This window comes from Tachyglossus aculeatus, chromosome 21 (genome assembly GCF_015852505.1).
Source record: "Tachyglossus aculeatus isolate mTacAcu1 chromosome 21, mTacAcu1.pri, whole genome shotgun sequence".
NCBI classification, from domain to species: Eukaryota; Metazoa; Chordata; class Mammalia; order Monotremata; family Tachyglossidae; genus Tachyglossus; species Tachyglossus aculeatus.
Genome location: NC_052086.1, coordinates 54,092,599 through 54,119,924, shown reverse-complemented (window position 1 = coordinate 54,119,924; position 27,326 = coordinate 54,092,599). Strand labels below are relative to the sequence as shown.

Sequence of the window (27,326 nt, the reverse complement as noted above, 5' to 3'; positions counted from 1 at the left end):
ATCCCTGCCCACAACAAGCCTGCGGTCTAGAGGATGGGATCAATCAGTAGTATTTATTGAGTACTTATTGTGTGCAGTACCGAGCACTTGGGAGAGTCAGTATACGTGTTCCTTGCCCACAACGGTGGTTTGCTTCTGGTCCCCCCCATTGTGGGACCCAGGAGTCTCCTTCACCCCACAGCCCTGAGGTTCTCTGAGCTGCAATCAGTCAATCAATCCAAGGTATTTATCAAGAGATTGCTGCGTGCGGAGCACTGTACTAAGCACTTGATAGAGTACAGTATAACGGAGTTGATAGACACATTCCCCGCAGGCAAGTAAGGAATGCTTGATCTCCCGAAAGTAAGAAAATAAAGAAATCCTCTGTTATTGTGCTCGGCTTTAATGCTTGGGATGGGGAGATAGTATTATTATTATTGTTGTTGTTGAACTTAAGTGCTTACTATGTGCCAAGCACATATTTTTTTTACCATTTTTGTGCCATTGATATTATGTCAGGGTGAAAGATAAAGATGTATGAAGGGATTTCAGAAGATTGGGCGTCCCCAATAAATACTGTTGAGGATTACTTCGTGTGTGTTGTGCCCAGTGGGTACTCAAATGCCATTGCTAGTCCGACCAGGTGCAGAGTTGAAGGGAAATGTAAAAGAAGTCATGGCCTCTGTCCTTGAAGTGCTTACATTCGTATGAGGGAAAGACAGGCAAAGATATGCACATAATTCCGAGGTAGTTAAAATCTATACTGTGATCAGGATGATAATTGGTGGTATTTATTGAGTGCTTACCACATGCAGAGCACTGTGCTAAATGCTTGGGAGATTACAACACAACAGAATTAGCAGTTGCATCCCTTGCTCATAACAAGCATCCAGTGTAGCAGGGAAGACAGGCATTAATTTAAATAAATAATATATAATACATAATTTAAAGATATGTACATAAGGGCTGATAATGAAACTAATAGTAATGATGGCAGTTAAGTGTGGCTCAGAGGAGAGAGCCCGGGCTTTGGAGTCAGAGGTCATGGGTTCTAATCCCGGCTCCGCCAATTGTCAGCTTTGTGACTTTGGGCAAGTCACTTAACTTCTGTGTTTCAGTTTGCTCATCTGTAAAATGGGGATTAAGACTGAACCCCACGTGGGACAACCTGATCACCTTGTATCCCCCCAGTGCTGGAAGCCCACTGATGGGTAGGGACCGTCTCTATATGTTGCCAACTTGTACTTCCCAAGCGCCTAGTACAGTGCTCTGCGCACAGTAAGCGCTCAATACGATTGAATGAATGAATGAACAGTGCTTTGCACATAGTAAGCGCTTAACAAATACCATCATCATTATTATTATTACTTTGTGCTAAGCCCTCAGGCAGTTATAACAGAATTAGAAGAGACACAGTCCCTGGCCCACAAAGGGCTCACAACCTAAGAAGGAGAGGGCAGGTTTTGTATCCCCATTTTACAGATGAGAAAACTGAGACACAGACAAGTTGAAATGACTCGCTGGGGGACACACAGGAAAGCGGTGGAGCTGGAGGTGAACCTGGGTGTCATGCTCTATCCACGAGGCTGTGAAAAAGGTTTAATCTGGGAAGGGAAAGAGGTGTGTGTTTTGTAGAGTTTGAAGTCGAGGGGAGCGAGGGAAGAGATGTGTTTTAGTGAAGAGGAGAAGCATTTTAAGTTGAAGGGAATTTCCTTTTTGGGGGTGGTGAGCAGATTTCCTCAAGAGAAGGGATCAGTGTGGGCAGAGATGAAGAGGGCAGTTTAAGAGGGAAGGATCCAGTGGTTGGAGAGCCTCGAACCCATGCTCAAAAAGTTTTAATGATGATGATGGCATTTGTTAAGCGCTTACTATGTGCAAAGCACTGTTCTAAGCGCTAGAGGAGTGACAAGAGACCATTGTATGCTTTTAAGGAGAGAAGCCAGTGAGATGATCAACCCAGCCTTGGAGAAGCACGATTCCCACTGTAATCTGTGTGCTGGAAATCCTGCAAGGAGGCATGGAAAGAAGCAGCCAAGGGATAGGGGGTGTTTGCAGCACTGTGGCAGAAGGAGGAAGGGAGGGACAGATTTCAGTCAATCAGTCGTATTTATTGAGCGCTTATTGTGTGCAAAGCACTGTACTAAGCTTTTGGGAGAATCCACTCTGAGTCAGTAGACATGTTCTGTGCCCACAACTAGCTCTGTTAAGTGTTGCTGAGGAAGATGTGGCAGGATTTGGTGACCAGGTGGATATGGGGCCTGTATGAGAGTGAGGCATCAAAGAAGACTCCCAAGTTGTGAGGTTGGGGGATAGGGAGGGTGGCGGGAGCTTTTAGAACGAAAGAACAGGTTCAGTTTCTGATGTGTTAAGTTAAAGGTGGGGGCATTCGATAAGAGATGTCCCCAGCCGGAAGAAAACACAAGACTCCAGAAAAGGTGAGAGGTCAGGGCAGGAGATAAAGATTTGGGGATCATCAAAGTAGTAGCTGAAACATGGGTTCTAATCCCGGCTCCTCCAGTTGTCAGCTGTGTGACTTTGGGCAAGTCTTTTAGACTGTGAGCCCACTGTTGGGTAGGGACTGTCTCTATATGTTGCCAAGTTGTACTTCCCAAGTGCTTAGTACAGTGCTCTGCACATAGTAAGCGCTCAATAAATACGATTGATGATGATGATGAAGTCACTTAACTTCTCTGTGCCTCAGTTCCCTCATCTGTAAAATGGGGATTAGCACCGTGAGCCCCATATGGGACAACCTGATTACCTTGTATCCCCCCCAGTGCTTAGAACAGTGCTTGGCACGTAGTAAGCGCTTAACAAATCCTCCCGCCCCGGCCCTACCTCCTTCCCCTCCCCATAGCACTTGTATATATTTGTACAGATTTATTACTCTATTTATTTTACTTGTACACATTTACTCTTCTATTTATTTTGTTAATGATGTGCATTATAGCTATAATTCTATATGTTCTGACGATTTTGACACCAGTCTACATGTTTTGTTTTGTTGTCTGTCTCCCCCTTCTAGACTGTGAGGCTGCTGTTGGGTAGGGACTGTCGCTATATGTTGCCGACTTGTACTTCCCAAGCGCTTAGTACAGTGCTGTGCACACAGTAAGCGCTCAATAAATATGATTGAATGAATGAACAAATACCACAGTTATGATTATGATTATTATCATCTCTGTGCCTCTGTTACCTCATCTGTAAAAATGGGATTAAGACTGTCAGGCCCATGTGGAACAGGGATTGTGTCCAACCTGATTTGCTTGTACAGTGCTTACTTAGTGCATTGCCTGGCACATAGTAAACACTAAACAAATGCCACAATTTTTATTACTGACCACATGAACAAGTGGACCGCCCAGAAGAGTAAGAAATTACATGAACCAAGAGCCCCAACCTTGAGGTGCATCCGCGGTTAAAAAGTGAAGAGAAAAGCAGGATCTTCATATCCTTTTTGTCTTTCCTACTCCATGTATAAATTATTTTGTGCCCGTTGCCCCCACTGGGCTGTGAACTCCTCAAGGGTAGGGTTATTATCTCCTAAACTCTATTGTACTCTCCCGAGGACTTAGGACAATGCTCTGCCTACAGTAATTGCTGAAAGAGAGCTAGGAGGGGGAGCCAGGATTAAATAAAGTCTTTAAAACCTAGGCCAGGGAGTGTTTTAAGTTGGGTACCTGACAGTGTTGGGGCTAGTAGAGATGAGGAGGAATCAGACACAGTGAGGAAGAGGATGAAATCCAGATTGCATGGGCTACATTCGAGAGGGAAGAAAATGAGCAGCCTATAATCAATCAATCAATCAGTGGTATTTATTGAGCATTTATTTTGCACAGAGCACCATACTACACGCTTGGGAAAGTAGCTCCTTGTGGGCAGGGATGGGTTGTTATATTGTACTCTCCCAAGCACTTAGTACAGTGCTTTGCATACAGTAAGCGCTCAATAAATATGTTTGAATGAATTAATATAGCAGAGTTGCAGGGTACGTTTCCTGCCCAAAATGAGCTTCCAGTGTAAGCTGCGTGTTTGTAAAAGAGGGGGCTGGAGAGACAGTGGGATGAATTTTTTTTCCAAAAAAATGAGATTTGAGCACATTTGAATGTAGAGAGAAAGAAGCAGAGAACAGGGAGAGGTTAATGATATCAGTGAGAGGAGAGGAGGTTGGAAGCGAGGTTTTTTTGTGACGTGAGGATCTATGGTATATGTGGAAGGATTAGACTTCTGGAGCAGAAAGGACATCTGAGAGTCACGGGGGAACAAAAGGAGGAAAGGAGTCTGTGGGAGAAGCAATATGAGTAGTGTGGGTGAGAAGTAGATCATCAACATTGGCATTAGAAAGGAAAGCTAAGGGTTATGGGTGAAATCAAACAGCGAAATGAGCTGGTAGGAAGCCTGTTGTCTGGAACTCTAGAAATAGAAATAAACGGGAGTTCTTTGAGAAGGACAATAGATGAGCTGGAAGAAAGCTCTTTGTTCTTAAGACATACCCGAAAGAAGTAGAGAGAAAGTAATGAGTGTTGACTGGAAGACAGAGTGGGAATAAGGAAGAATAAGGTTTCATCAGCTAGATTAAGCTAAGTAGGCTCCACATATTGCAGTGCAGAACTTGAATCCCAGGTTGTGTAGTGTTAAGTTATTTTTGACCGTTTGAGTATAATGGGTTCCCAAATGTTCCCGGATTTCAACGTAACGCTATTCATCTGGGGTATTAGTCAGGGGTCTGGCCCATTTGTAACACAATTGTCCGTCTCCTTTCTAGCACGTGGATATGGAGAACTCGTATCTTTGTGGATATTTGAAGATAAAAGGCCTAACTGAGGTAAGCTCTTGTTTCAAAATAGTACGAACAGAGATGAACATTAAAAGTTGTAAGAAAAGAGATGAACATTAATCAAACCCATGTAATTTTAGCTCCTCAGACTCTTGATAATTTTATGTTGTCTTTACATTAGAATGAGAACTGAACAGTCTTTGCTGTTGGGGTAATGAAAACTAACCTTTGGAAAAGTGTCCGATTCCCACCCGTTCCCCTAGTCAGAATTTGAACTCTGGGTGGTCACCAGTGACTTGAGATTTCAGGTCAGCTCCAGAAAGTGACCTTCTGTCAGGGGTTCTTTATCAGAGTCGGTGCTGACGCGCTGCGCCTGCCAGAGATTGAGAACTCCCCCTCCATTCACAGCATGAGGGAACAGAAATCCGAGTATTATGAGTAAGGATAGCGGAGGCAGCAGCGAGAGTGGAACTGTGGGCGTGTAGGGAGGCGACAGCACGTTTCCACCCTGTGCCTCCTGCTCCGCTGAGAGCTAATCATCGGCAGCCCCGCTTTGTTTGTGACACCTTCCTCTTAAGGAGAAATTTTGACCTCCGGCCCTCGCGCACATTAGACCAACGCTACTCTTGAGCCGTCACGCTGGAGGCCTTTGGTGAAGTTGTCTTTCCAGGGACCTTTTGAGCTTTCACCTTTCTGACACTTAATAACTGCTTCTTCTCGGCACGGCTTCAGGCGGCAGCCAGATTGTACGGCGTGCTCGCGGTTATGTAATTCTCTCCTCTCAGTTTTAGTGGGAGGATTGAGAATTTTTTCAAGAGCAGGTCAGCAAAGCAGCAGCTGCTATTTTTTTTGTTTTTTGAGCGTAGCAATTAGTTTGGAGTGACAGCAAATCAGAAGTGGGAGGTGGCCTTCTGGCCTGGAATGCATGTTGATTTGTCTGTGATGACCTCCCTCATGCTGCCCTTTTGTTTCACATTTCCCTCTCTTCCCTCCATCTCCCCCTCCCCACAAACGGGCGGTGTTGCCGTTTTGTTTCACATTTCCCTCTCTTCCCTCCATCTCCCCCTCCCCACAAATGGGTGGTGGCCATGTACCTGGACTTCATTACTTGCAGCTTTTCCCAAAGAGTCTTACCCCCTCGGTTTGGGATTTTTATTAAATAAAGTAGTGAGGGTGATGAAAAATGCTGGAAGTCTTTCTTTGAGAAAGATTCCTTTTTTGCTTTTTAAATGTCTACATTATTGGGCAGCCACACGGCATTGCCTTATGGATAGAGAAGGTCTGGGAATCAGAAGTTCATAGGTTCTAATCCCAGCCCTGCCACTTGTCTGCTGTGGGACCTTGGGCAAGTCACTTCACTTCTCTGTGCCTCAGTTCCCTCATCTGTAAAGTGGGGATTAGGACTGTGACATATGTACATAATAAATTTATTATACATAAATTTATATATAATAAATTTATTATACATTTATTACTCTATTTTACTTGTACGTATCTACTCTATTTTATTTTGTTAATATGTTTGGTTTTGTTCTCTGTCTCCCCCTTCTAGAGTGTGAGCCCACTGTTGGGTAGGGACTGTCTCTATATGTTGCCAACTTGTACTTCCCAAGCGCTTAGTACAGTGCTCTGCACACAGTAAGCGCTCAATAAATACGATTGATTGATTGATTGACAGGAACTTTTTCCAACCTAATTTGCTTGTAACCACCCCAGCGTTTAGTACAGTGCCTGGTACATAGTTTGTGCTTCAATACCACAATTATTATCGATAAGAATAATATCTAAGTGTGGGAAGCATTCAACTTCGATGGGACTTTATTTGAAGGGGGATTGTTAGGTTGATAATATTTTAAAGCACCTTTGTTTTGCAAAAAAGCAAATGTAATCTCTATGGCTCTCAGCCTTCCCTGCTGAAGCAGAGCCATGTGGAACTGTTCTGCTTTCATGAGAGGTGATGAAGTGTTGCTTTGACACCATTGGAAGCAAGGTGCTTTTCTGGATCAAAACCTGGTCCGTTGTGGTCGGATGGAATTGCATTAGAGCCGAGCGGGGAAAAGTGGGAAGATGAGAATCATTTGAAGAGACTATTGAAGGATCACTGGAGCTATTAGGAAAATTAATGGAAATTGTCAAATTGAGTTCTTGGTACTTCTTTGGGAAAACAACATCCATGGTTCTAAATGCTCTTTTTGGAAACTTTTAAAACTCCCTGCAACTATGTGTGTGTGTATATATATATTGGAGGGAAAAGAGGCTGGCTCAGGTTCCCTTTTTTTCAATATCAGTGGCAAAAATACAGGAAACTTCTTTACATGGGCAGGTCAGATTGATATCTAGACTCTTTCCTGCCAGTCAGCTAACATTTAATTGCTAAGTCTCCATGGCTGTCCAGTGGAGGTTACCTGTTTGCTAACTGTTTTCCTCCAACTCTCAGGATTAGAAAAGCCTTTGTGTACACTCTTCTTCTTAATATTAATCAATCAATTGTATTTATTGGGCACGTACTGCACACAGAACCCTGTACTAAGCGCTTGGGAGAGAACAGTATAAAAATATAGCAGACACATTCCCTGCCCACAACAAGCTTACAAGTCTACAGGGGGATGCAGGCATTAATATAAATAAATTAGGGGTATGTACGTAAGTGCTGCGGGGCTTGGAAGGGGGATGAATAAAGGGAGAAAGTCAAGGCAACACAGAAGGGAGCGGGAGAAAAGAAAAAGAGGGAAGGCATCTTGGAGGAAATGTGCTTTCAGTTTGGCTTTGAATGGGGGCTGAGTAAATGTCTGTTGGCTATGAAGAGGGAGTGCATCCCGGGCCAGAGGCGGGATGGGGGTGAGAAGTTGGTAGTGAGATAGGGGAAATCAAGGTACGGTGAGTAGGTTGGCATTAGAGCAGCGAAGTTTGCGGGCTGGGTTATAGTAGGAGAGCAGCAGGGTGAGGTGGAAAGGGGCAAAGCGGTGCTTTAAAGCCAATGGTAAGGGTCTTCTTTTTGTTGTGGAGCTAGATGGGAAACCACCGGAGGTTCTTGAGGAGTGGAGAAACATGGCCTGAATGTGTCTGTAGAAAAATGATCTGAGCAACAGAGTGAAGTATGGACTGGAGTGGGGAGAGACAAAAGGCTGGGAGGGCAGCAAGGGAGCTGATGCAGTAATCACAGTGGGAAAGGATAAATGCTTGGATTGACGCTGTAGCAGTTTGGATGGAAATCAAACAGCATGTATTGAGCACCTTCTGTGTGAAGAGTACTGTTCTAAGCCCTTGGGGTAGTAGGATGGAGGTAGAAGATGTGATCCCTGCCCTCAAGAAGCTTATGCTTTTATGGAGGTGGGAGGGAAAGACACAAAATCACTTACAGAGTCTGTAAATCGGTATCAATCAGTGGTATTTATTGAGTGCTTACTATGTGCAGAGCACGTACTAAATGCTTGGGAGGGTTCAATATAACAGAGTTGGTAGGTACGTTTTATAGAGAAGTGCTTTGGGAGGTTGAGGCGGGGAGAAAGGTGAGGAGGGCAAGAAGTACCAGGATGATTGTTGAGACGACGTGTCCTGGGAAGAAGAAGAAATATAAACTTAAGCAAAATGCGTTGTTTTGATATTTTGACTTTGGCTTCAGGAGTACCCAACCCTTACTACCTTCTTTGAAGGGGAAATAATCAGCAAGAAGCACCCGTTCTTAACCCGAAAATGGGACGCAGATGAAGATGTGGATCGTAAACACTGGGTGAGTAACTGTTTGACAGATTGAACCCCGCCCTCCCCCCTTTATGTTATTTTTTTTTAAGTGCTTGCTATGTGTACTAAGCCCTGGAGTAGAGACAAGCTAATCAGGTTCAACTCAGTCCATGTCCCTCATGGGGCTCACGGTCTTAAACCCCATTTGACAGCTGAGGTACCCGAGGCCCAGAGAAGTGACTTGCCCCAGGTCACACAGAAAGACAAGTGGCAGTGCCGAGGTTAGAACCCAGGTCCTTCAGACTCCAAGGCTCGTGCTCTATCCACAAGGCCATGCTGCTTCTTCAAGAACCACTTGATAACCTTGTAAGAAATTTTGCTCTTATGTAACTGCCTGTCACTGCCTTGAGGAAAAAGAAAAATGCTATTTTCTAATTAGCATTCTGTGGTTGCGTTCTTTTCGACCCTTTGGGAAGCTCGTGCTGTTAGGTAGAATTTAAAACAGGGATGAGTTCTAAAAATGGCAGAACAATCTTTGTGTGCGTATGTGCACGTGCACGCTTTTGAGTATGTGGGAGCTGTCAATTCCCCTCTTAGACTGTAAGCTCATTATGGGCAAGAAATATGTCCGTTTATTGTTGCATTGTTCTCTCCCAAGTACTTATTATAGTGCTCTGCACACAGTAAGTGCTCAGTAAATACGATTCAATAAATGGATCCAACCGGAACCTGAACTGTGGGCCGGTGATCACCATCAGAAAAGTCATCTCTTCACACATGAAGGAGTGCTGTGCCTTCTGCCTGCATAAATCATTCTTTCTTGGGAACTCTCCAGGGATGAAAAGCCAATTGGTAACTTGCCCAGATAGGGGATGCTTCATTCAACCCTTGGCACTGTTCAGTAAATACAGTACCTGGTCATATTTCTGAACCTCTTGTGGAAAGAGTCCCCGCTGGGATACAGAACAGAAAGCCCCATCTTAAACTCTTAATTGGCAGTATTAAAATCCGTACTCTTGCCTCTTTCACTGTAGTTTTCCTCAGCCCATTTTTCTTTTCGTTTTTCCTCGTGGCCCTATGGAAGAAGTACTCTGTACAGTGCAGTTACCTCACACCATTGCAGGATTTGGGCTCTCTTTGGTGGCTCAGCAGTCTCCCCCAACGACTCTAGGGTAATACTGGTCAGTGTAAAACTGCTCCTGCCGGTGCCATTGAGGAAAGTAGGCTAAGTGGAAATGGTGTGGGCAGAAGGACCGCAAAGTCTGAAAGGGAGGGGAGACAAAAGAGAGACGTGTGAGATGCAGAAAGGGACCTGTTCCCCTTGAACCTGACTCCGATAGCAAAAAGGAACTCATAAAGCAAACGTTTTTCCCCTTCGTTTCTGGCCCCATCCAAAAAGTGGAGGCCTGCCTCCCTAAGATTTCGGGGTATCTTGGAAGTGAGAGTTTCCTGGTGGTCTGTATAGTTTGGGGAGTGTTCCAGAATTTGTCTTTGACTTTCACACAACTTGGAATTCCTTCCACGTTCTTTTCACCACCAGCCAAATCTTCAGGCTCTCTTCTCTGACTCTTGGGTTGGACAATTTTTTAATGGTATTTGCTAAGCGCTTACTCTGTGCCAGGCACTGTACTAAGTACTAGAGTTAATGAGGTTGGACACAGTCCCTGTCCCACATGGGGCTCACAGCCTCAATCCTCCCTTTACGGATGAGGTAACCGAGGCATCAAGAATTTAAGTGGCTACTCTTTTTGGCCTAATTTTTTTTATTTGCTAGCATCCAATGGAGGAGGTTTTCATTAGCATCGAAAATCCCACTGACTGGAATAATGATCCCAGAATTCATTATTCTTTCAATGACCACTCGTGAAGTTATGCCTTCATATGATTGGCACATCTGTAGTTCTTTAGAATAATAATAATAATAATTCTTGTATTAACTGCTTACTGTGGGCCAAGCACTGTTTTAAACGCTGGGGCTGATACAAGGTAGTCAGGTTGGCCCACGTGGGCCTCACAGTTTTAATTCCCATTTTACCAATGAGGTCACTGAGGCACAGAGAAGTTAAGTGACTTGCCCTCGTTCACACAGCAGGAAAGTGGCGGAGCCGGGATTAGAACACAGGTCCCCTGACTCTCAAGCCCGTGCTGTTGCCTCTAGGCCATGCTGCTTCTCTGCAGGACTTCTAACTTCCCATCCCCTGCCTCAGAGTAAATATTACCAGGGCATGTGTCTGTTTGGTTGGCGAGTGGCCACTACTTGTGATAGAAAAAGGATATAGGTCAAATCCTCACCTACAAAACGAAGTAGTCCTTGCTAGCTCTAAACCTCACCCTGTCACTTCGCTGTGTTCCTGCCCACAGAAAGCTATGAGAACTGCTTTTCCAAAGCTCGCATTTTGCAACAAAGAGGGAAAGCATATTCAGAAAACTAATCCCCTTTAGCACAGCAGTTCAGGTACTAGAGCTAGCGATTCAACAACATTTGAAAACTCAAACTAAGCAAGAAAATGGCTTTCGTGAGGTGGTGGGGGGAAACGGGTGGAAGAAATAAAAACGTGACTCTCACTCTGCAGTGAGAGCAGAGTGTTGATGCGGTCGTCTCTGCTATAGCGCGGCAGTTGAGTGCTAGGCGTCGTGTTATGAGGAAACCAAGTTGGGTGTAACCGTTGAGTCAGTGGGAATCAGTAGAGAAAGGAATTGACCAAGATTAGTTTCAAAACATTTTTTGTGACAAATTTCCGTATTATTCTGTCCACCAGTAGTAGAGTGCTCTGCCCCTTTGCCATTTGTAACTTTGCTGAATTTGATACTGAAGTTGTCACCCTAGAAGTTCCAAGTTCTGTATGGCACTGGGCAGGATGGCTGAGACGGGCTGGGAAAGACGACAACATCCTGCTTTGACCAACTTTCTTTAAACACTGAATTTACTCACACCAACTCGTGGAATGAGTTACCATCGTTATCATCAGTGGTATTTAATGAGTGCTAAGTGCTTACTGTGTGCAGAGCACTGTACTAAGCACTTGGGAAAGTACAATACAACAATCAATAGACACATTCTCTGCTCGCAATGAACTTAGTCTAGAGTTATACCAGAACACACTCATGTTGTGGAAAGAGCATCCCACAATTCTTCTATCATGTCATATCCAATCTGGGCAATGATATTATCTTCCCCAGCGCTTAGAACAGTGCTTGGCACATAGTAAGCGCTTAACAAATACCATAATTATTATGGAGAAGCATCGTGGCCTAGCGGAAAGAGCACGGGCTTGGGAATCAGTGGTCATGGATTCTAATCCTGGCTCCGCCGCTTGACAGCTGTGTGACCTTAGGCAAGTCACTTAACTTCTCTGGGCCTGTTACCTCATCTGTAAAATGGGGATTAAGACTGTGAGCCCCACGTGGGGCAACCTGGTAACCTTATATCTACCCCAGCGCTTAGAACAGTGCTTTGCAAATAGTAAGCAGTTAACAAATACCAACATTATTATTGTTATTATTATTATTATTATAGTAAACCTGACAGTACTGAGGTTTCATTTAATTTTTTTTAGAAACTGAGTTCAGTGATGTACAATATAGTTAAAAATATTTCCAGATTTTCTTCCTGCCGTCAGCAAATAACTTGCAATAAGCTGCTCTCAAACTTTTATTCATTTTATTTATTTGTTTCCCCCTAAGTCAAGGGATGTGTCCTGGGATCTCATCCCTGACGTTTGAATTATCACTGGGCATGATCCCAGAGTGGTTCTGGCTGGGGTTCAGGCATCCCGATCCAGGTGCAGGTAAAAGTTTTGGAGAAGGGGAAGGTTTGGTGTCCTTACTTTACATCCAGGTCTTCCATTTCTGTTGGGACACAAGTCACCGACCGGCATGAATCTGAAACATTGCACGTACAGAGCTCACATAAGTGAGCTCACGCTGCTTAGAAGCAGCATGGCCTAGTGGATAGAACACGGGCCTAGGAATCAGAGGGAATGGGTTCTAATCCTGACTCCTCCACTTGTCTGCTGTGTGACTTTGGGCAAGTCACTTCACTTCTCTGGGCTTCAGCTCCCTCACCCGTAAAATGGGGATTAAGACTCAGAGCCCCGTGCGGGACATTGACTGTGTCCAACCCGATTAGCTCGTATCTACCCCGGCGCACAGAACAATTCCTGGCACATAATAAGCGCTTAATAAATACCACAATCACTAAGTAAAACCCGATTCCCATTAATGGTTATGTCCCTTTTTGCTTTGGACTTTCAGGGGAAGTTCCAGGCTTTTTATCAATATGCAAAAACTTTCAACTCAGACGATTTTGATTACGAAGAACTGAAGAATGGCGATTATGTCTTCATGAGGTGGAAGGTAAATCCCACGTTATGAGTTAGCCGGTCCAGATACCTGTAACCTAAACTTTTTGACTACCCAGGAGAGGGGATCCCTTCCAGCTAAAGGTTTCTCATATTTAATGTTTACTAGTAGCCCATTGTGTTTGTTGTATTGCTGGTTTCTTCAGGCCCAGTTCCGGTAGACTAACCATAAAAAAAGCAAGCCCACACATAGTCACTGCGGACACTTTCAAAGGCTTCCCACTGATTTTAAACCCTTCTAGTGTTCCCTCATGCAGTGGGTGTTCCTGTCGTGGCTGAGTTATTGGTTGGGTCTTCTCTGTTCAGTTTTTCCTCCTTCAGTACCAGTCCTTTCTGATCCCCCTTCTTTGTCAAGTGAGGCATTTGCAACCAGTTTTTTGGACAAGCTCAAACTGAGAGAAAAGTCGTGATCCCTCCGAAAAAAAAGTGTTATTAGGTCACGCTACTCTTCCCCCTTCCTTTCCACTCCTACCCCCCCATCTCAACGCTTGAATTTAGGGTAACATTGCATTCTCGGTAGAACTAGCCAACCCAGGAAATGAGAGGTAAGGGATGATATTTTGAATTCCGTCTCTTAGAACACTCTATATCCTGGCCTCAAGTATTTTATTTTGGGGTAAGAAAATGCTCTTTGCTCCACTTAACTAGAAAACAGAATTCAGCTTTGACATTTTCACTAAGGAACTACCAATCCACGGGCAGTACTTATTGAGCGCTAATTTTGTGCAAAACACTGAAGAGTTCAGTGGACCTATAGACCCGATCCCTGTCCTCAAGGATTGTTGGCAAGGAACTACCAAGCCAGCAGGCGAGACTGATGCTAAAATAAATTACAGGTATTTTGAAAGCTACGTACATAAGTGCTGGCTACCTAAGCGCTTAGTGGGTGAGGATTCGATTGAATAGGTGACCCAGTAGAGGGGGAAAAGGGTGGGGAGATGAGAGATTGGTCAGGGAAGGCTTCCTGGAGGAGATATAGTTTAAATAGGAATTGAAGATGGGGAGAGGAGTGCTCGGCTGGGTGTAAAGGGGATGGAGTTCCATCCAGGAAAGAGGGTGTGAGTGAGTGGACAGTGGGGACAAAGATGAGGCCCAGTGAGTAGGTTGGCATTCGAGGAGCCAAGAGTGTGGGCTGGGATAGAGTGGGAGAGGAATGAGGACCCGGAATGGGGAAAGAGCTAATTGAGCGGCTCCCATCTGCCACCTTTCTTTGTTGCCCGGTGACCTCTGGTGACCCCGAGGAGGTCAGACTCATTTGCCGTTGACAGGCGTCGCCTGTTGGATTATGGTTTAAATAATGCTGTCTTCATCTATGTGCAGGAACAATTCTTAGTCCCAGATCACACGATCAAAGACATCAGCGGTGCTTCCTTTGCTGGGTTTTACTACATCTGCTTCCAGAAATCGGCAGCCTCTATAGAAGGCTACTACTACCATAGGAGTTCAGAATGGTAAGGAAAGTTCTCCTCTTATCTCTCCAGCTGTTCATTCTCAGTCTCCTTTGTGGGCTCCTCCTCCCATCCCCTTACTGTAGGGGTTCCTCAAAGGTCAGTTCTTGGTCCCCTTCTGTTCTTGATGTACACTCACTCCCTTGGTGAACTCATTCGCTCCCATGGCTTCAACTATCATCTCTACGCTGATGACACCCAAATCTACATCTCTGCCCCTGCTCTCTCTCCCTCCCTTCAGGCTCGGGTCTCCTCCTGCCTTCAGGACATCTCCATCTGGGTGTCTGCCTCCCATCTAAAACTCAATATGTCCAAGACTGAACTCCTTATCTTCCTACGCAAACCCTGCCCTCTCCCTGACTTTCCAGTCACTGTAGAGGGCACTACCATCCTTCCCGTCTCACAAACCCACAACCTTGGTGTCATCCTCGATTCTGCTCTCTCGTTCACCCCTCACATCCAATCCGTCACCAAAACCTGTCGGTCTCACCTCCGCAACATCGCCAAGATCCGCCCTTTCCTCTCCATCCAAACCGTTACCTTGCTGGTTCAATCTCTCATCCTATCCCGACTGGATTACTGCATCAGCCTCCACTCTGATCTCCCATCCTCCTGTCTCTCCCCGCTTCAGTCTATACTTCATGCTGCTGCCCAGATCATCTCTGTGCAGAAACGCTCTGGGCATGTTACTCCCCTCCTCAAAAATCTCCAGTGGCTGCCAGTCAACCTAAGCATCAGGCAGAAACTCCTCACTCTCAGCTTCAAGGCTCTGCATCACCTCGCCCCCTCCTACCTCACCTCCCTTCTCTCCTTCTACAGCCTAGCGCGCACTCTCTGCCACTAACCTCCTCACTATACCTCGTTCTCACCTGTCCCGCCGTCGACCCCCGGCCCACGTCATCCCCCTGGCCCGGAATTCCCTCCCTCCACCCATCCGCCAAGCTCGCTCTCTTCCTCCCTTCAAAGCCCTACTGAGAGCTCACCTCCTCCAGGAGGCCTTCCCACACTGAGCCCCCTACTTCCTTCCCCTCCCCACAGCACCTGTACATATGTTTGTACAGATTTATTACTCTATTTATTTTACTTGTACTTATTTACTATTCTGTTTTTTGTTTATGTTGTGCTTCTAGCTTTATTTCTATTTATTCTGATGACTTGACACCTGTCAACATGTTTTGTCTGTCTCCCCCCTCCAGACTGTGAACCCATTGTTGGGTAGGGACCGTCTCTATATGTTGCCAACTTGTACTTCCCAAGCGCTTAGTACAGTGTTTTGCACACAGTAAGCGCTCAATAAATATGATTGAATGAATGAATGAAAGCCCCCTTCCTCCCCACAAACCTCAAGGATTCCTGGGAAACTATAAGCTTGAGGCAGGAATTTTCTTTCATTCTGCAGTTCTGGAATTCAGCTGAAAGAATCCCATATCACCAGCTCAGCATTACCCATCTTACATCTGAAATGTTAACTGGCCGAGTTTTGGGTGCAGGAGGAGAAAGGCAATGTGTGTGTTAGGCATCGGGGGTAGGGAGGTGTCTAATTTGACCCATTTTATCTTCCATGGGCAGTATTTATTCATGTGATTCTTCATCATCCAGTTTTCTGAAATAACCCAGAGCAATGCACTGGTACTACTACTACTACTAATAATAATAATGGCATTTATTAAGTGCTTACTATGTGCAAAGCACTGTTCTAAGCGCTGGGGAGTTTACAAGGTGATCAGGTTGTCCCACAGGGGGGCTCACAGTCTTAATCCCCATTTTACAGATGAGGTAACTGAGGCCGAGAGAAGTTAAGTGACTTGCCCAAAGTCACACAGCTGACAGGTGGCAGAGTCGGGATTTGAACCGGTGACCTCTGAATCCAAAACCCGGGCTCTTTCCACTGAGCCACGCTGCTGGTAGGGAGCAGGCGAGGGAACTGTTAAATTCTTTTTAAGCACGGCTGTTGTTTTTTGGCAGTGCTCGTTTCAAAGCCATTCTGGCTTTGTGTGGTGCTCCCAGATGCACAATTGCGAAAGCTTCTTAATGAGCAGGTCTGGGCAGCGAGGGAATCCTGCTGTTTGGATTTTCAAACGTCTGCTCTTTTAGGTGAAACTGCTAATGATCTTACGCCTTTTTTGTCTGGAATATCTTGAACCCTTGGGAAGCATCGTGACCTGGCGGGAAGAGCCCAGGCCTGGGAGTTGAAAGGATCTAGGTTCTAATTGTTATCATTATGGTTCTAATCCCGGCTTCGCCACTTGTCTGCTGTGTGACCCTGGGCAAGTCACTTCACTTCTCTGGGCCTCAGTTACCCCATCTGTAAAATGGGGATTAAGATTATGAGCCCCATGTGAGACAGGGACTGTGTCCAGAGTGATGAGCTTGTGTCTACTCCAGCGCTTAGACGGCGCTTGGCACATAGTAAGCGCTTAACAACTACCATCATCATCAACATCATCAACCCTTCCCCACCTAGTATGTATAACTACATGGTGGTTACGTTACAACGCATTGGTGATCATTGTGGCCTGAGTCGATTCAGTGTGGCGGCTTTGGAGCCCTAAAATTGAAATCGGCCGCTATGTGGTCAATCAGTCAATCAATCAATCAATCGTATTTATTGAGCGCTTACTATGTGCAGAGCACTGTACTAAGCGCTTGGGAAGTACAAATTGGCAACATATAGAGACAGTCCCTACCCAACAGTGGGCTCACAGTCTAAAAGGGGGAGACCCCCAGGTGCTGAGGAAGGAAGGTCAGGGCTGCAAAATGTATTTAAAATGCTGACAACGGCTTGGCGGGTTATCCTCAAGACTTCTCTGCAGCCCAGTTGCATTGTAAGAAGGGTCAGAAGATCAAGCCTGCGAAGTGTGGTGTGCTTCTTGGAAGAAAAGCCCTGCGTGTCATAGTCATAGGTGCTATTAGTAGAGAACTCCAATGGCCCTGCCGGCCGCTGCTTTTTTTCCAAGCACACCGTACTGCCCGCAGGGGGAAATATCCCCTACCATCCCCAAGTGTCTCTCCTCCACCTCCTTTAATCTGTGACACTCTTGTGATTTATGAGTGGTACCACCCTAGAAGGATAAACAGATTGGCTTCCTTGGATTCCTCAGTCAGTGGGAGTGGAAATGCACAAGAGGGAGGCAATTTTGCAGCACCATTTAATACTTAATTGGCTTCAGCTTTCAGTAAATAACTCCTCACTGTCTTCCTCATGGGGCAAAGTTTTCAGAATGCCTTTCATTCATTCATTCGTTGTCGTATTAATTGAACGCTTACTGTGTGCAGAGTACTGTCCTAGGTGCTTGGGAAGTACAAATCAGCATCATATAGAAACGGGCCCTACCCAACAATGGGCTCACAGTCTAGAAGGGGGAGACAGACAACAAAACAAGTAGACAGGCGTCAGTACCATCAGAATAAATAGAAATATAGCCATCTACACATCATTAATAAAATAGAGTAATAAATACGTACAAATATATATGTGCTGTGGGGAGGGGAAGGGAGTAGGGCAGAGGAAGGGAGTGGGGCAGTGGGGAGGGGAGGAGTAGAGAAAAAAGGGGGCTCAGTGTGGGAAGGCCTCCTGGAGGAGGTGAGTTCTCAGTAGGGCTTTGAAGGGAGGAAGAGAGCTAGCTTGGCAGATGTGCGGAGGGTGGGCATTCCAGGCCAGGGGGAGGACGTGGGCCGGGGGTCGACGGCGGGATAGGTGAGAACGAGGCCCAGTGAGGAGGTGAGCGGCAGAGGAGCGGAGGGTGCGGGCTGGGCTGGAGAAGGAGAGAAGGGAGGTGAGGTAGGAGGGGGTAAGGTGATGGACAGCCTTGAAGCCCAGGGTGAGGAGTTTCTGCCTGATGCGCAGATTGATTGGTAGCCACTGGAGATTTTTGAGGAGGGGAGTGACATGCCCAGAGCGTTTCTGTACCAAGATAATCCAGGCAGCAGAGTGAAGTATAGACTGAAGCGGGGAGAGACAGGAGGATGGGAGATCAGAAAGGAGGCCGATACAGTAATCCAGTCGGGATAGGATGAGAGGTTGAACCAGCAAGGTAGCGCTTTGGATGGAGAGGAAAGGGCGGATCTTAGCGTATTGTGGAGGTGAGACCGGCAGGTTTTGGTGATGAATTGGATGTGTTGGGTGAATGAGTGAAAAATATGGAACGCTTCACGAACTGGCGTGTCTTGTATTGCCTCCTCTCAAAGAGCTATGCATATTCTAGTATGTAGATGCATCAGAATGCCTCCCTGCCCCCCCCCCCCCGCCATAGTGTATTAGGAATGATATTATTGACTAGCCCATCAAAATGTAAACTTGCCAGTTTCCATACCCAATAGTAATAATCGTAATTATGGTGCTTGTTAAAGCACTGGGGTAGATACAAGTTAATCAGGTTGGATACCATCTCTGTCCCACATGGAGCTCACAGACTTAATCCCCATTTTACAGATGAGGGAACCGAGGCCCAGGGAAGTCAAGCGACTTGCCCGAGGTCACATAACAGCCACGTGGCGAAGCGGTGATTAGAACCCAGGTCCTTCTGATTCCCAGGCCTGGGCTCTGTAGGTAGTCCATAGCAGAAGCTAGCCAGTTGGCTCTGGGTCATTGTAACAAGGCTCTTTGGTGTGTGAGTTATTCCCCGTCTCTTTATCTGGCTGACTTTTGAGGGAGCTGTTCTGCTCATTACCCTGCATAATCAGGAAGGGATCAGGGGGAACTCAAATCAAGCTGGTACTTGTTAGCAACCGTATTTCAGTGTGATGGGATGGGAAACGGAGCCATTAGTGGCCAAAATGGGATTTGGGGTGAGCTGTGAATTTCATTAGCCAGACCGCCCCGTCTCCACGGGAGTTGCCTGGCGAAGACGTTATATTGATGTTTTACATGCGGGAGCTGAGGCCCTGGGAGGCTGAGTGATTCCTTCCACTGAATCTGTGGCGGATGCAAGACTGAGGCTCAGCTACCTTCCTTCCCAATTGAGCACTCTCCCTTAGACCCCCCCCAAATCTTATTTCGTGAAATCGACTGCCTCCTTAAATACCATTAACCAAATCAAGACTTTAATGGGATTGCCGAGGGGAACCGAAATTTTAATCCACGTTGCTTAACTCGCGGGAAGGGGGAGAAGGGATGCGAGTTTTCCTTTCAACTTAGAGAACCGATGGTTAGATAGGGATTAATTTTGAGGAAATGCATCCTAATCAGGTTTGTCCGAGGATGTGTTTGATAACGCGACAACTTTTGTTTTCTTCCTTCCCTCTCCCCACTTTGCAGGTATCAGTCCCTAAATTTGACTCATGTTCCCGAACACAGTGCTCCCATATACGAATTTCGATGACGACCGTCCAGGACGCTAACCAAGCTGAACCGCACTTGGCAGAAGAGATCGTAGTCCGCCAAGAGAATTGTGTACCTGCCGGAACCGGGGGGAAAATGTGCTCCCGTCTCTCATCGGGCGACTTGCATCAGAAAAGCATGAATGATAACCCATAGAATCCGAGAAGCGTGGCTGCCCCGGGGGGGGGCAGGCGGAGGAAGCCAACTTCATTCTTCCTCCCTCTGAGTGGCAGTTTGATTTTAATCTGGTTTTTAAGCTACCTTTAAATGCACTTTTCCTTGTTGCATAGCTAAGTTCTGTATCACCGAACCGCCCCTCCCTCCATTCAGACACCGAGATGAGTCGACCTGTTCTCCGGTGACACACCCAGCACCTGCTCGGTGCTCAGTGTCTCACGTTGACCCTCCCTAGGGCGGGTCGAAAGGGCCAGATCCGTGGCCTTTCCCCCTCTCCCCACCGCCCCCGGGGTCCGACACCCTGTCTGGTGGTCCAAGGGGTCACCCAGCCCGGACGCATCCGTGCCCCCACCAGGTCTTGTGCAGGGAATTGGCAAAACGGCGCCGTCTGCTAATGAAGCCCGTGGCTGAGGCAGGACCCGGTCTTGAAAGGCCCAGTCGATCTTCGCTCTCGATCGGTTAAAATGAGACCGACCAGAGTCACCGAACTCTAGAAGTGGTCGTTGGGCAAGCCAGCCGGGGGCACGCCATTCAAGACCTCCCGGCCCTCTGGAGCAGCGGAGCCAAATTCCGTTTGCTCGATAGGTTTTCCCTGAACTTACAAACTCGAGGGTAAAACTGAGCAACAGAGATGAGAGATTTTTTTTTAATTATTATTATTATTATTACAAAAGTTATTTTTATGGTCCCTTGAACAAGGGCCCGACGGCAAATGCACAATTACTCAGAATTACATTTTATTGTTTTCACATTGAAAACAGCAAATGTTGAAACTTATTAGTTTTTTATATATGTGTCTATTTAATCAACCAGCAGTTTTGAAACTCTTCATCCTGGTACAAACGTTTTGCAGCGGCGCATACACTGACGCTCAACGGAAGAACAGTTTAGCATTTGTACCTCTTTTGCTATTCAAAGTGACAGTGCTTGATAACCTTTTTATCAAGCGGAAGGAGTGGTAGTTCGCCTGCAGTGGTGACTTTGAAATGTTGAGGATAAAGACATTAACTGTGTTGAGATAACTCAGAGGCTTGTGTGCCAAAGTGTGCGTGGGTTTTCCTTTTCTCTTTCAATTTAAGAAGTTCAAAGTTGGTGTCAGCTGTACATTTGATACGTGACCCTCAACTTCGTGCAGGGCTTCGGGGAAAGACCCATATACTTGCATTTTCTCGTGGTTTATAGACTTTTATTTTGAAAACAAGAGAAGTAGCTTTACCTCAGCAGAATTGTAGCCCAAGGAAGCAAAACAATGTAAAATTGTTGGCTGGGGGCAATTAAAGAAAATGCGGGGCCCTTCACTTAACTGAATGACGTAAGAAAAAAAAAAAAAGCAACCTTTTTTAAAACTAACTTTTATTTTTAATGTTATATGTACTGTATATTGCAAAGGCTGAATGCTGGGGTGAGCCTTAAGAAGTATTGGGGAGTGTTTTCGACAGGTGTATTCTATAGACCCTAAATGGAGGAAGGCAGAAATGATGTATCAGCTTGATCTGGCCAGGGGGAATCGGGGAGAAGAAAAAGGAGCTGATCCCAAATGAATTCTTTTTCTACCTTTTACCCGAGCTCAGAAGTGAGTCAGGAAACTGGCTTTGGAAAAAGGCAAAGGTCACGAGGTGTCTGGCTTTTGTTCATTCTGCTACAGTTTGGACCTGGCTAACTCTCACTAATGAGAAAAGCTTGGCAAATAAGTGCGGTGAACGTGATCGGAAAACCAGAGGTAGCTTTGCCCACGTATTATGTAGCGAGTGCTGTTGGGTTTAACTTATTTCTCACGGCTCCTAGCATTCTAGTCAATATCCTGCCATATATTTTGCAAAGATCCCGAAGTTTTAGCTGTGTGAGCCCACGTTGCAGCTTTTTGCAGTTGAAGTCGGCGGAGAAGTGGACTGAGACTCCTTGGTTGGATTTTCGGGAGAGGGGTGAGGGTGGGAAGAGAGAGCGACTGGCTTGCAGGTGATCGAACGGATCTGAGCGGGGTCCCCCCGAAGGATTTGATTAACCGATCGATGGCAAGTTTCCAGGGGTGTTGGGAAAAGGAAGAGGAGAGAGGAAGAAACTTTGTACTGGATCTTGATCCTTTTGGGCACCTGATGTAGATTTTGTGACCGAAAATCTCTCCAGTGGGGGTGCAGGGAGAAAAATGAAGTGCTGATTTCTACCTCCTGTCGCAAACACCGTGGTTTGTCTGTCTTGACTCCTCCCTTGCACACCAAGAATTTACTTACCTCTTCCAGTCTGTTTTTGGAAATGATTTCCATTGGCAGTAACTCTTTTTTTTTTTCCTTTTTTTTTTTTTAACCTTGACCCTCGTCAAGGGTTGTTTACATGCCTTTAGTAACGTGTGCAATATTCTGAATTGACGTTTGTATCCCAAATTAAGAAATAAGTGCAAAATTCAGATCCGCCATCACGGGCCGTCACACTAAGCAGAGCTTTCGAGAAGACCGGACAGTCGCGGTACCCGTGAAGGGAGGGAGCCTGATGGAATTAAGTCATCTTTACGCTGCTGTCCAGAAAGCCGTCGCTCTGATCGTTGGGCCTTGTCATTCTTGGTGTGCAAGAAAAGGTTCTTTCCCTTCCCTCTCTTTTAATAGCATTTCAGCTGAAATCCCAAATGAACAGATTATGCTCAATTCTCATTAGAAGGTCCGTATGCCAGTTACAACCATTACTATCAAAACTATAAACCATAGGGGAATGGTCTTTTGTTTCAGAAATGGAACATTTACCCTCTCAGGCCTTGATCTTTTTTTTTTTTCCTCATAAAATGGAGTCTGATAAGCTAATATAAAAGAATTGCCATTGAGTATGTTGCATTGAGGTTTAAAATAACTAACAAGAGGTTTGGGGGTGGAGGGGGGAAGCAAGAGTTGATCTTTGAATCTTATAGAAGGTTTTTTTATTAGCTCCAAGGGGGTATAAAGTTTTATTGGTGGGGGGGGGGAGTTATTTGGAATGGATGTGGAAAGGGATTAAGGTGGGAGAAATATTTTGCAGAGCTCTGTGTCCAAATAAAAATACATATAATAAATATGCGTGGGCTGTGTGTGTGCGCACTCATGGGATTACGTTCTATTTTGTAAAAAAAAAAACAATTTTTTACAGGAAGTAATCGTTAGATTTGCGATGGTCATCATGGCATGTAGAGTGGTTACAGTTGAGCAACTTGGAACCATCCCTGCAGTTTCCCAAGTAGGATTGTCTTTGGTACCAGAGTTAATTCTGTTAAGTCTGGTTACCGATTGCCTTCTGGCTCCCACCGTCCCCTCACCCCGCACCATTCTCCTCCTCATCGGTACTTATTTTCAGCAGGGCCTATCACTCACTGTCAAATGCCGTTTGGTTTATCTGTAAATTTAGCTTCTCAGAGGCACTCGATCTTCCACTACATGTGAGAAAGGAAGAGGCTGATTATGAAAGTGGAATTCGATCAGGTTGAAATACCAAGAACATTGGCAAAGGACCCCTTTTTGACTGTCAGCAACTTGATTTTACTGTTTTTCGTATTGTAAAAAACGCATGGTGCAAAGAAGGGAATGGGCTCTGTATTAAAGTGCGAGAACTCATCAAACCATTTTACTGTTTTAATTTCCACGGAATGCATCCTTAGCCTTCACATGTACCAAATTCTTTGAGGCAAAACCAGAAAGCATTGTGATGTTTTCATTAAGTTCACATAATTTGTCCTTTCTCTTTGTCAGTAGGGACAAGGTAGGAGGGGGCAAGGTGGTTGAGTTCTTTAAAGCCAGTGGTGAGGAGTTTTTGTTCGAGGTGGAGCTGGATGGGCAACCACTGGGGTTTCTTGAGCAGTGGGGAAACATGAACTGAACATTTCTGTAGAAAAATGATCTGGGCAGTGATGTTGCGAAGGTCGAATTGACCGGATTTAGTGATGGATTGATTATGTGGGTTGAGTGAGAGGAGTCAAAAATAACACCAAGGTTATGGGCTTTTGAGACAGGAAGGGTGGTGGTGCTGTCTACAGTGATGAGAAAGTCGGGGAGGATGGGGTTTGGGTGGGAAGATAAGTTTCATTTTAGACACAGTAAGTTTGAGGTGACTGAAGGACATCCAAATGTCTTGAAGACAGGAGGAGATGTGAGACTGCAGAGATGGCAAGAGATCTGGGCCGGAGATGTTGATTGGATATATTAATAATAATTATGGTACTTGTTAAGCGCTTACTGTGTGGCAGGCATGCACTGAGCTCAAGTCGGACCCAATCCGTGTCCCACATTGGGCTCCCAGTCTTAATCCCCATCTTACAGGTGAGGTAGCTGAGGCTCAGATAAGTCAAGTGACTTGTGCAAGGTCACACGGCAGACAAGGGGTGGAGCAGGAATTGGAACCCAGGTCCTAATGACTGGCAGGCCCATCCTCTCTACCCACTAGGTTACACTGCTTCTCCAAGTAGGTAGGGCCGAAAAGACCTCTATGCCACGGGCAGGCGTGCCACACTTGGAACGTGTAGAGGAAGACGCTAGCTGTGAGGAAGGGTTTGATGGCTGCAGGGTGGGCCGCTGTTTCAGGGTGACCTCCCTCCCGGTCACTACTGGTTTGTCTGCCGCTGCTGTTGTCTTCCAACAGCCCACAGCTCGGTCCTTTATTCATTCATTCAGTCGTATTTATTGAGCGCTTACTGTGGTGTGCAGAGCACTGGACTAAAGCGCTTGGGAAGTCCAAGTTGGCAACATCTAGAGACGGTCCCTACCCAACAGCGGGCTCACAGTCTAGAAGGGGGAGACAGACAACAAAGCAAAACACATTAACAAAGTCAAATAGGATAAATATGTACAAATAAAATACAGTAATAGATGGTATAAACATATATGTTTATATAAACATATACATATATATATGCGTGTATATATAAACATATAAACAAACATGTATAAACATATATGTCTTGCTATTTGACACTGGCTCTGCTGCCCGGGAAGCCTCTGAGGTCTTTACCAACAGCGCCAGCCAGGAATTTTCAGGATTCCTGTATATATGTATATATACCTGTATATATGTATGTATGTTTGTACATATTTTTTTTACTCTATTTATTTATTTAATTTATTTGTACATATCTATTCTATTTATTTTATTTTGTTAGTATGTTTGGTTTTGTTCTCTGTCTCCCCCTTTTAGACTGTGAGCCCACTGTTGGGTAGGGACTGTCTCTGTATGTTGCCGATTTGTACTTCCCAAGCGCTTAGTACAGTGCTCTGCACATAGTAAGCGCTCAATAAATACGATTGATGATGATGATGATTCCTGCCAAACCTCTCCAGCTGTTGCCAACTGGTACTTCCCAAGCGCTTAGTATAGTGCTCTGCACACAGTAAGCGCTCAATAAATACGATTGAACGAATGAATGAATCCTAGGTGGGTCTAAGGCCAAAAGCCCTCACCATTGTTGGCATGACCCTGGCGTGTGGACTCATTCAACTTCACAGTGACTTGGGGAGGGAGTTAGGGAAAGCTTCATGGAGGAAGTGGGTAGAAGTGAGGTTTTGAAGGAGACAGATGAGGTTCGCTCTGGCCTAATCTTCGATCTCTCAGTTCTTTTTGACACTGTGGAGCAGTCCCTCCTTCACTTTCAGACCTCAGTTTCACCAACCTGTTATTCTGTTCGGTTTGCTTTTCTCTGTCTCATTCTCTGGCTCCATTTCCACCTCTCTTCCCCTAACTATGGGTGACCAACAAGGTTCTTTCTGGCGTCCTTTGCTCGTCTCACTCGACCTTCACTCTCAGAAGCTCATGTGCTTGCTTGGTTTCAGTTACCTCCTCCCAATTCTGCCCGTTCTAACCCCAATTGATCACCAAATCCACAATTTCCCTCCTCCCCTCACCTCCAGCACAATTCCACTTGGATGTCCCGCCAGCATTTCATGAGTCTAAGACTAAGGTTCTCATCTTCTCACCCAACTTTGCACTTCCTGGCTTTCCCATCTTTTGATCACCCCGTGGTCCTCCCCACCCCAGAAGCTTTAGACATTTGGCCACCCTGGTGTGGGAGAAAGATGAGGTGAGGAGGAGAAAAAAGAATCAAAAGGGGAGTGAAGCACCGACACAATAATGTTGTATCGAAGTCAAGACCAGAAAGTATTTGAGGAAGTTGGCCTCGGGGAGTTTTGAAAAGATTGTGCTTAGTAGAGAGCTCTGCACACAGTAAGACCTCAATATATACCAACGATTGTGATTAGAAAATCGGCTGTGAACCAAAGACAGTCAATAGAGAGACCTCAGGGTAGAAAGAGATGAAAGAGGAAGTGGAGGTCGTGAGAATATTTCAGTCTGGAATTTTAAAAATGATTTACTTATTGTGTGATTGTGGTTGCGGAATTTCTAAGAGGTGGAGATTTTTCGGGATGTGTGTGTCTCTCCCATCCCCTCCCCAGCCCTCCACTCCCCATTTTAGGTTGTGGGTTTGCTGGCTCATTTTCATCGCGTTTTCACTAACTCACATTCGATGGCTTTGATCTTGTTGATGAGAGGGGCGAGGGGGAGATGGGGTCACTGGCTGAAAACCTGAAACGGGAAAGAGGGCTACTGATGGGACTGTTGGAGCGGAGAGTTTTAGACTGTGAGCCCACTGTTGGGTAGGGACTGTCTCTATGTGTTGCCAATTTGTACTTCCCAAGCGCTTAGTACAGTGCTCTGCACATAGTAAGCGCTCAATAAATACGATTGATTGAGAGGCATAGAGTAGAGTCTGGTTGCTGTCTGGGGACGTCGCTAAGATGAGAGAGGGGATTGGTAATGGAACAGGTCAGTACATCCTTTGGTGGGTTTATTTTTTTTTTAAATGGTATTTTTTAAGCACTTGGTAAGTGCTAAGCGCTGGGGTAGAGACGAGCTAATCAATCAATCGTATTTATTGAGTGCTTACCAAGCGCTTGGGAAGTAGAAGTTGGCAACATATAGAGACAGTCCCTACCCAACGGTGGGCTCACAGTCTAAATCGGGTTGGACACAGTCCTTGTCCCACGGTATTAAGCCTCATTTTATAGATGAGGTCACTGGGGCACAGAGAAGTTAAGTGGTTTGCCCAAGGCCACACAGAACGCACGGCAGAGGTGGGATTAGAACCCAGGTCCTTTGGTTTGTCATCAGCAGCCCGTGGCTTAGAGGACTGGTGGGGAAATCTAAGGTTCCCTGACTGTATTGTCAGTTCCTTAAGGAAGGGATAATCAATCATTGGGATTCGAGTGTTTATTTTATGCAGAGCGCTGCGCTAAGTACTTGGGGAAAATACAATAAAACAGAGCTGAGCACTTTCCCTGTCCACGAGGAGCTCCCAGTCTATAGCGGGAGATGGATTTTAAAACTGATGAAATAGGACACATACATCATCACCATCATCAATCGTATTTATTGAGCGCTTACTATGTGCAGAGCACTGTACTAAGCGCTTGGGAAGTACAGATTGGCAACATATAGAGACAGTCCCTACCCAACAGTGGGCTCCCAGTACGTAAGTGCTGTGGGCTGAGGATGGTGTGGCTATCAAAGAAAGAAAGAAAGAGAAAAGGGAAGGAAAGGAAAAAAGGAAGGAATTAAGGAAGGAAGGGGAAGAAATTCTTTCT

The 27,326-nt window shown here is 45.6% G+C and overlaps 1 protein-coding gene across 1 annotated transcript in view; it reads left to right on the top strand.

The window, feature by feature from the left end:
• GID4 (GID complex subunit 4 homolog) overlaps positions 1-23,313 on the top strand; it is a 42,134-nt gene extending 18,821 nt beyond the window's left edge. Inside the window, exons 2-6 of the mRNA XM_038762788.1 lie at positions 4,745-4,804; positions 8,379-8,486; positions 12,692-12,793; positions 14,119-14,249; positions 19,504-23,313. Coding sequence (XP_038618716.1) covers positions 4,745-4,804; positions 8,379-8,486; positions 12,692-12,793; positions 14,119-14,249; positions 19,504-19,567 — 465 coding nt within the window. The 3' untranslated portion in view covers positions 19,568-23,313. The remainder of the gene's footprint in view (positions 1-4,744; positions 4,805-8,378; positions 8,487-12,691; positions 12,794-14,118; positions 14,250-19,503) is intronic.
• The last annotated feature ends 4,013 nt before the right edge of the window (positions 23,314-27,326 follow it).